The 9,550-nt window shown below is 53.9% G+C and overlaps 1 protein-coding gene across 4 annotated transcripts in view; it reads right to left on the bottom strand.

Moving 5' to 3' along the window:
* Positions 1-441: 441 nt before the first annotated feature.
* The window catches only part of LOC136334611 (mitochondrial import inner membrane translocase subunit TIM16), an 83,425-nt gene continuing 74,316 nt past the window's right edge, over positions 442-9,550 (bottom strand). For 3 of the 4 annotated variants that reach the window (XM_066275059.1, XM_066275060.1, XM_066275063.1), the window contains 4 exons: positions 2,716-2,800; positions 1,744-1,880; positions 1,302-1,367; positions 442-591 (listed from right to left, as the gene is read on the bottom strand). In XM_066275059.1, the coding sequence (XP_066131156.1) occupies positions 505-591; positions 1,302-1,367; positions 1,744-1,880; positions 2,716-2,800 (375 nt within the window). In that variant the 3' untranslated portion in view covers positions 442-504. Of the gene's footprint in view, positions 592-1,301; positions 1,427-1,743; positions 1,881-2,715; positions 2,801-9,550 lie in introns of all 4 variants that reach the window. The other variant, XM_066275061.1, reaches the window with a different exon arrangement.

Here is a 9,550-nt window from a genome sequence, read left to right as displayed (position 1 = left end):
TGGACAAGGGTCAGACAGGCACAGGTCCTTGTCCTGCCAGTGCCCTGCTGAGTGGCTTTCCCTTGGGAAGACACGGCTCCCAGGCCTCGGTGAAGGGAGAGGCTTCTCTTCCCAGCCACACACAGCATTTTGCCCAAATCACTGACATGCTCAAGTCAAAACCAGCTGTGGAGGAGCAACCTGTGACAGCTTGGAGGCTCAGGGCTCCATCACCTGGTGGTAAGGGAAGGGGCAGGCCTGAGGCTGGTGATGCCAAAGGAGGGCCTGGTACTGTGCTGTGACCAGGAGTGGCCATGTCTGGTACATGACAGAACTTGGCCAGTTCTCCATGGGCAGGCAGGGCCCATGCGGGCTGGCTGGCTTCTCGCCAAACTTACACCCCAGCCCAGCCCCCAGCTGGCAGGAAGAGCAGCTGGAATCTGGATGTGCACACTTGGGAAATGCGGAAAAGACATTTATTGCCGAGCTATAAATTAGAGGCAGGGGGTGGGAGGAGTCAAGTGGTCACGTTTGGGGCCTCTGCTCTTTCTCTCTGTTTTCCTGGGCCTGGATTCGGAGCTCTTCTTCGAGGCGCTCCTTCGCTCGGACCACCTGGGGAAGGAGTTACAAACAGCTAGGTTGGGCGGCCTGCACAAGATAGTCCAGTTCCAAGCTGTGAGTCCTGGACGACTGTGCCGGTCTAGCGCCCGGGGTGGGAAGGGTGGCTTGGCAGCTTCCCCCGCGGGAGGGGGGGCAGAGCCCAGGGCACATATGGACTGTCGTCCAGAATCTCAGAACTGCTTCTGGCAATCCACCAGCTAATAATGGTCCTCTTCCCTCAAAGCCAGGCTGCCGCAGGGCTCGGGCTGATGGCCCAACAGTGACAGTTTAGGGGGGCCAACCTGAGGTTGGGGAACTAGGAAAAGGCTCACACACCTTTCTTTTTCTTCTTTCCCAAGTGAGAGGAGGGGAGACAGACAGACTGGGATCCACCCCGCAACCCCCATCTGGGGCCATGCTCACAACTGAGCTATTTTTAGAACCTGAGGTGCAGGCTCCACAGAGCCATCCTCAGTGCCCAGGGCCAAGGCGCTTGAATCTATCTGAGGGGGAAGCCGTGTCTGAAGTGGAGTGGGGGGTGAAGGAGGAGGAGGGCTGGAGAAGTAGATGACCGTTTCTCCTGTGTGCCCTGACTAGGGTTGAACCCAAGACATCCACACACTGGGCTACCCAGCCAGGGCCACTGCACACCTTTCTACCTGCCAAGCTCTGAACTGCCTGGAACATGGCTTGCCCTCCTCCCAGCAGCAAAGACCACTCACCTTTGACTGCAGGTAGAAGGAGCCGCCCACAGATTTATCGTTCACCTTGAACAGGTGTTGGTAGTTCTGCAGAGGAGGGGAGACGGTGAGAGGTGTGCAGTCTCGGGATTACAGAGGCGGGGGAGCTAGGAGATGACAAGGAAGGAAAGCGAAAGGGCTCGACTCCTCCACCCTGCGAGCCTGCAACTCAACACAGGCAGCCACTGCAACTGCTAAGGGGCAGAGGGGTGGACAGGCACGCCCGGAGAGGGGTTTGGCTATGCCACCAACTGCTCTATGCCTCTGCTACTGCCTGCCCTGGGCCTAACACTACCAAGGGACACTGGCTCCCACAAGTCAGAATCCCAGCTGGATGTAGCCAAAGCCTCACCCCAGCCCTTCCTGCCAGGCCTCCCTCCCTCTTGCCCATGCTGTCGGCCTGCCTCCCTACTTGTGGCCTCACCTTCTGGATCTCCTCGGGGTTCAGCTTGGAGACATTGAGAATCTGCTGGGCCTCCTGGAGGCTGAGGCCAGAGAGGTTAGAGGCGGCTGCAGACTGGTGTCCGGCACGTCCCCGGGCGTCAGCTGCTGCCCGGCTGGCTGTGTGGACACGCGGATTAGTGCTCGGCCCTCAGCAGCCCAGAACTCCCTTGCCCTCCTGTGGGTGGCTCACCCCTGACGGGCAGGACAGGAGGAAGGACACACGGAGGCAGCGGCGGCTAGAGGACGCTTCTCCAGCAGTGCTTTCTTTGGGAAGGGGGGCAGTACGAGGACAGATACGCTCCATGGGGGCAGGTTCTGGTCCCCAAACCTGGAGCCTAGACCACGAGATTACCTGTCCCTCTTCTCTCCACTGCCCTCTCACTGGGCACACAGGAAGCTGAGCATCTTTGGGCTACCAAGGGGAGCAGAGTGGAGTTGTGGACAGGGAGTGACAGCAATAGCTCTGTCAAGGCTTGCTGCTCACTGGTCACTTAGGCCACCAAAGCAGGCTGCCTTGGGTGACCACTTCCCTGTCAATGACCCTAGAATCAGAAGCTAGTATACTTTTTCTTAAAGGATCAGAGAGTAAGCGGTTTAGGGTTTGCAGGCCAATTAGTCCATGCTGAATTACTAAACTCTGCCTTATAAACAGCCAGAGGGCATAGCTGCGTTCCAATGAAACTTTCCACCTACAGACACAGATGGCCAGGTAGGCCAGTTTGCCAACCCTTGCCTGGATGCTTCTGTCAACCAGGTTGCTCTTTTATGGGAATGCCCCCAAGTCTAGTACTGCTCCCCACCATGGGAAGTGACATAAGCCACCCAAGCTGCCAGAGCCCCAGCCCAGAGTTCCTGCATTCACAACTGCCCAGCATGAGGGGCCCATGGCTATGGGGGAAATCCGACATGGGCAGGAACTCCCATGCCAGGGGGAGACAGGGGCCAAGCTTACCTGCAAACTCCTGCCGCAGCGCCCGGGCAAAGGCCCTGCCCACCACCTGTGCCCCCATCACAATGATCTGGGCCAGGTACTTGGCCTATGGGCAAAGCAGGCATCTGGTTAGCAGGCGTCGGCCCCTAGAGATGGACCCTGGAAACGGCTGCTGAGGGTAACGCCTCGGAGAGTTAAGGTTATGAAGCACAGAGCAGCAGCCACCAGCCTCTTCAATGAAAAGCGGCTCTGGGACGCTTCAGGGAATCGCGAGGTAGAGGGTAAAGGATAAACCAGCTTGAATCCACACAGGCAGATGGGGCTCTCCCCTGGCCTCTGAAAGAGGCAAACGAGCCAAGGCAAAGTGGCAGCTACAGAGCACAGAAGCCAACGGCTTCAGGAATAATACTGTGGCCTAGAGCCAGAACTGGGGACCAGTCCCAGACTCACCACTAACTCACTCTGCCACCCGAACCAATGAGGGCACTTTCTGTGCTTCTGAGATCAGCTGATCCAACCTTCATTCTACTGATGAGGAAACGGAGCCATTCTAATTCTTGCAACACTATTTAAGTGTGCTCCGTTCAACACAACAAAACAGCAGAACCACTCTGCACCTCCCGAGAGTGAGAGCCCACAGGGCAGGCATTTAGCCAAAACGTATCAAGGGCCAAGTGGTGAGAGAGAGGACTGGTCACCTGTTCCTCCACCGGCTTGCTCCTTCATTCACTCACGCACTGAGAGGGAACACTCACAGACTACAGAGACACGTGGGCCCCTGCCCTCAGAGATCTGGTGGGGAAACCCTCCACGGCAGTGCCGTGTGGTAGTTTTCTACACCGAGAGCAGCTGGTCATATACCACAGAGGCAAGCAAGGAGTCAGTCTACTAAGCGTATGACCAGAGGTGTGGAGAGGCCACAGACAGAGACCAGGAGTGAAATGGAGACACTGGGAGACAATGGCATTTCTACTGGGACAGGTTTTGAAGGGCAGACAGAATTATGATGGGAATACTAGGGATTCTTAGGCAGAGGGACCAGGGGGAGCCAAAACTGGGAGAAAGCGCAAGAAATGTCTGGGTAGCAGCCAGGAATCTAGAGGACTTGAGTGGTTAGAGACCAGGAAGGCGGCTGGGATGGGCAAAGGAGCAGAGGTCCCATATAGCCAGCACATGTGAAAACGACCATGCATGTGAGACGGTACACAGGTGGGCGCGTGGAGGATGCCAGGAGAATGCTCACTGCGGGCCAACGCTGTTCACGGGGCACATCCAGCAGTTCCCTTGTTCTCTGTACTTTTCTGTCACTAGATTTCCTATATGTCAATAAGTACCAACTGAGCCAGGGTGCCAGGCACCATGCCAAATACATTCTATTTCTTGTGTCATTTAACCACAACTTAAGACTCTGAGGCACGCCTGATCAGGCGGTGGCGCAGTGGATAGAGCGTCAAACTGGGACGTGGAGGATCCCGGTTCGAGACCTCGAGGTCTCCAGCTTGAGCGCAGGCTCATCTGGTTTTTTTTTTTTTAATTTTTATTTTTATTTATTCATTTTAGAGAGGAGAGACAGAGAGAGAGAGGAGAGACAGAGAGAGAGAAGGGGGAGGAGCTGGAAGCATCAACTCCCATATGTGCCTTGACCAGGCAAGCCCAGGGTTTCGAACCGGCGACCTCAGCATTTCCAGGTCGATGCTTTATCCACTGCGCCACCACAGGTCAGGCAGGCCCATCTGGTTTGAGCAAAGCTCACCAGCTTGAGCCCAAGGTCAGTGGCTTGAGCAAGGGGTCACTCGGTCTACTGTAGCCCCACGGTCAAGGCACATATGAGAAATCAATGAACAACTAAGGAGCAGCAACGAAGAATTGATGTTTCTCATCTCTCTCCCTTCCTATCTGTCTGTCCCTCTAACTCTCTCTCTCTCTGTCTCTGCCACAAAAATAAAATAAATTAAAAAATTAAAAAAAAAAGATTCTGAGGCACAAAAAACAAAAACAAAACAAAACAAAGACACTGAGGTACAGAGGTGTTCGTGATCATCCCCAGACACAGAGATGGTACTCGAGGAAGGTGGGCGGGGATCACAAAGCCAGTGCTACATGCCATGGCATCCCTAAGCTGCCCACCTTACACAGGGTTCTGGAGTCTGGATTCCACTGGAATTTGACAAGACCCTCTTTGGCCTCTGGGTTGGAACCCAGACTCCAGAACTGGCTTTGTTAGGCCTCCAACGACCCTGCTCTTCCCTAATGGGTGTGGCAGGACATGATTCTGGGCCATTAGTTGGGAATTAATAAATGGAAGTGGGTTTGGATTTCACAAGTGGGTGGAAATTTCAAAGTCCCGTGTTTCACACTAGAAACCAAAGCTCGGTAAAGATTCCTGTAATCACAGAAAGGGCAGGGCTGCAGCCAGCTGCCTCATGGAGTAAAGATGAATAATGGACAAAATGCTGATTGGGAAGCCTCAACGGACCCCCCAACCCTGCCTAAAGCCACTCACAAGTGGGGCAGGAAGCTCTGGGCTAAATTGCTGGTGGTGTCTGAGCAATGGAGTGGCTGGCAGGCCACAAGGTGACTCCAGAGGGTTCCCTAAGCTTGGCACACCCTCAACCCTCTCAACACACCTTCCTCTGCTGCCACATGCCCTAGTGCAGGGGTTGGGAAACTTTTTGGCTGAGAGAGCCATGAATGCCACATATTTTAAAATGTAATTCCAGCCCTGGCCGGTTGGCTCAGCGGTGGAGCGTCGGCCTGGAGTGCGGGGGACCCGGGTTTGATTCCCGGCCAGGGCACATAGGAGAAATGCCCATTTGCTTCTCCACCCCCCCTCCTTCCTCTCTGTCTCTCTCTTCCCCTCCCGCAGCCAAGGCTCCATTGGACAAAGATGGCCCGGACGCTGGGGATGGCTCCTTGGCCTCTGCCCCAGGCGCTGGAGTGGCTCTGGTCTCGGCAGAGCGAAGCCCCAGAGGGGCAGAGCATTGCCCCCTGGTGGGCAGAGCGTCGCCCCCTGGTGGGTAGAGCGTCGCCCCCTGGTGGGTGTGCCAGGTGGATCCTGGTTGGGCGCATGCAGGAGTCTGTCTCTCCCTGTTTCCAGCTTCAGAAAAAAAAAAAATACAAAAAAATATATAATTCCATGAGAGCCATACAATGACCCATGTACGTTACACATTATCCAATAAAAATTTGATGTTGTCCCAGAGGACAGCTGTGATTAGCTCCAGCCACCCACAACCATGAGCAGTAGGAAACGAATGGATTGTAATACATGAGAATGTTCATATATATATATATATATATATATATATATATATATATGGGTTTTTTTTTGTATTTTTCCGAAGCTGGAAACGGGGAGGCAGTCAGACAGACTTCCGCATGCGCCCGACCGGGATCCACCCGGCATGTCCACCAGGGGGTGATGCTCTGCCCATCTTGGGGCGTTGCTCTGCCGCAATCAGAGCCATTCTAGCGCCTGAGGCAGAGGCCACAGAGCCATCCTCAGTGCCCGGGCAAACTTTGCTCCAGTGGAGCCTTGGCTGCAGGAGAGGAAGAGAGAGAGAGGAAGGAGAGGGGGAGGGGTAGAGAAGCAGATGGGCGCTTCTCCTGTGTGCCCTGGCCGAGAATCGAACCCAGGACTCCTGCATGCCAGGCTGACACTTTACCACTGAGCCAACCGGCCAGGGCCTGTTTTATATTTTTAACATTATTATTATTTTTTTTTTCTGAAGTTGGAAACAGGGAGGCAGTCAGACAGACTCCTGCATGCGCCCAACCGGGATCCACCTGGCATTCCCACCAGGGGGCGATGCTCTGCCCATCAGGGGCGTTGCTCTGTTGCAACCACAGAGCCATCCTCAGTGCCCAGGCCAACTTTGCTCCAATGGAGCCTTGGCTGCGGGAGGGGAAGAGAGAGACAGAGAGGAAGGAGAGGGGGAGGGGTGGAGAAGCAGATGGGCGCTTCTGTGTGCCCTGGCCGGGAATCAAACCCAGGACTCCTGCATGCCAGGCCAATGCTCTACCACTGAGCCAACCGGCCAGGGCCCGTTATTATTATTATTATTTTTTAAATTTTATTTATTCATTTTAGAGAGGAGAGATAAAGGGAGAGAGACAGAGAGGGAGAGAGAGAGAAGAGAGAGAGAAGGTGGGGAGGAGCTGGAAGCATCAACTCCCATATGTGCCTTGACCAGGCAAGCCCAGGGTTTCGAACCGGCGACCTCAGCATTTCCAGGTCGATGCTTTATCCACTGCACCACCACAGGTCAGGCTCCGTTATTATTTTTTTATTTTATTTTTTTCTTTTTCTTTTTTCTGAAGCTGGAAACAGGGAGAGACAGTCAGACAGACTCCCGCATGCGCCCGACCGGGATCCACCCGGCACGCCCACCAGGGGCGACGCTCTGCCCATCCTGGGCGTCGCCATGTTGCGACCAGAGCCACTCTAGCGCCTGAGGCAGAGGCCACAGAGCCATCCCCAGCGCCCGGGCCATCTTTGCTCCAATGGAGCCTTGGCTGCGGGAGGGGAAGAGAGAGACAGAGAGGAAAGCGCGGCGGAGGGGTGGAGAAGCAAATGGGCGCTTCTCCTGTGTGCCCTGGCCGGGAATCGAACCCGGGTCCTCCGCACGCTAGGCCGACGCTCTACCGCTGAGCCAACCGGCCAGGGCTCGTTATTATTTTTTTAATTAAAGATTTGTCTGCGAGCCAGATGCAGTCATCAAAAGAGCCACATCTGGCTCGCTCACGAGCCATAGGTTCCCAACCCCTGCCCTAGTGCAACCCATCATACCACCTTGAACTCACCAGTTAACTTCTCTGCCTACGGTGGTAATTGTTGCTAAATAATGAATGTTAAGAAAAAGGCTGGGCCCTGGCCAGTTGGCTCAGCGGTAGAGCATTGGCCTGGTGAGTGGAAATCTCAGGTTCGATTCCTGGTGAGGGCACACAGAAGTGCCCATTTGCTTCTCCACCTTTCCCCCTCTCCTTCCTCTCTATCTCTCTCTTTCCCTCCAGCAGCCAAGGCTCCACTGGAGCAAAGTTGGCCAGGGCACTGAGGATGGCTCCACGGCCTCCACCTCAGGCACTAGAATGGCTCTGGTTGCAGCGGAGCAACGCCCCCTGGTGGGCATGCCAGGTGGATCCCAGTCGGGTGCATGCGGGAGTCTTGTCTATCTGCCACCCTCGGCTTCTCACTTCAAAAAATACAAAAAGAAAAAGATAAAAGAAAAAGGCTGTAACCTGACCAGGCAGTGGCACAGTGTATAGAGCGTCAGACTGGGATGCAGAGGACCCCGGTTCGAAACCCCAACGTTGCGAGCTTGAGCGTGGGATCATAGATATGACCCCATGGTTGCAAGCCCAAGGGTCACTGGCTTGAAGCCCAAGGCTTGAGGTCGCTGCCTTGAGCAAGGGGTCACTGGCTCATCTGGAGCCTTCCAGTCAAGGCACATATGAGAAAGCAATCAATGAACAACTAAGGTACCGCAACTATGAGTTGAAGCTTCTCCTCTCTCTCCCTTCCTGTCTCTCTGTCCATCTGTCTCTCTCACAAAAAAAAAAAAAAAAGGCAGCTATAACTGGGCAACTCCCCCAACCATCTCTCCCTAACCATCCCTGCAGGCTTCAAACCAAAGTGGCATGGTAGCCCCACAGTTCTAGTTATCAGAACTCCATGGATGCGGGAAGGCCAGACTGGCCTGCAAAGTTTCAGGGGCCACACCCCTGGCCAAGGTAGCTGCCTGGTTAGCTGATTGAGGGTATCAAGGTTCCTGTGACAGTCATCTTCCAGGGTAGGCAGTATGGTATAGTGGTCATACAGGCAAGCTCTGGGATCACCTGCGTACAAATCCCAGCGGAGTGTCCTGGACAAGTTCTCGATCTCCCTGAGCCTCTGGTTCCTCCCCTACAATGGGGCTGCCAGACGAATGAAATGAAGTCATGTTTGTAAAGTGCCTGGCACAGAGCCTGATCGCACAGTAGATGCTCAATAAATGTTGGTTTTCACTTATTACTATTTTTTGTTTCACAAAACTTGACAATGGCCAGTCACTATGGAGCAACCAAGCTTCTCTCAACAAAGCAGTTCATTTGACAGAGGCTTACTCAGGGGAGAAGGCTGCAAAAAGCTGGGCCACACTTGCAACGTGCAATAAAAAACTAATGATTGATGCTTCTCATCTCTCTCCATTCCTGTCTGTCTGTCCCTGTCTATCCCTCTCTCTGACTCTCTCTCTGTCTCTGTAAGAAATAAAAAAAACAAAAAAAAAAACAAAGCCTGACCAGGCGGTGGCGCAGTGGATAGAGCGTTGGACTGGGATGCAGAGGATCCAGGTTCGAGACTCCGAGGTTGCCAGCTTGAGCGCGGGCTCGTCTGGTTTGAGCAGAAGCTCACCAGCTTGAACCCAAGGTCGCTGGCTCAAGCAAGGGGTTACTCGGTCTGCTGAAGGCCCGTGGTCAAGGCACATATGAGAAAGCAATCAATGAACAACTAAGGTGTTGCAACGCGCAATGAAAAACTAATGATTGATGCTTCTCATCTGTCTCCATTCCTGTCTGTCTGTCCCTGTCTATCCCTCTCTCTGACTCACTCTCTGTCTCTGTAAAATAAATAGCCTGACCTGTGGTGGCGCAGTGGATAAAGCGTCGACCTGGAAATGCTGAGGTCGCTGGTTCGAAACCCTGGGCTTGCCTGGTCAAGGCACATATGAGTTGATGCTTCCAGCTCCTCCCCCCCTTCTCTCTCTCCGTCTCTTCTCTCTCTCCCCTCTCTAAAATGAATAAAAAATAATAATAATAAAAAAATAAATAGAAAAAAAAAAAAAAGCTGGGCCACACTCCCAGGGGTCTCAGAAGCAGT

The sequence above is a fragment of the Saccopteryx bilineata genome, chromosome 4, assembly GCF_036850765.1.
Source record: "Saccopteryx bilineata isolate mSacBil1 chromosome 4, mSacBil1_pri_phased_curated, whole genome shotgun sequence".
NCBI lineage: Eukaryota > Metazoa > Chordata > Mammalia > Chiroptera > Emballonuridae > Saccopteryx > Saccopteryx bilineata.
Note: the sequence above shows the minus strand (reverse complement) of the source record. Positions and strands in the feature narration are given on the sequence as shown.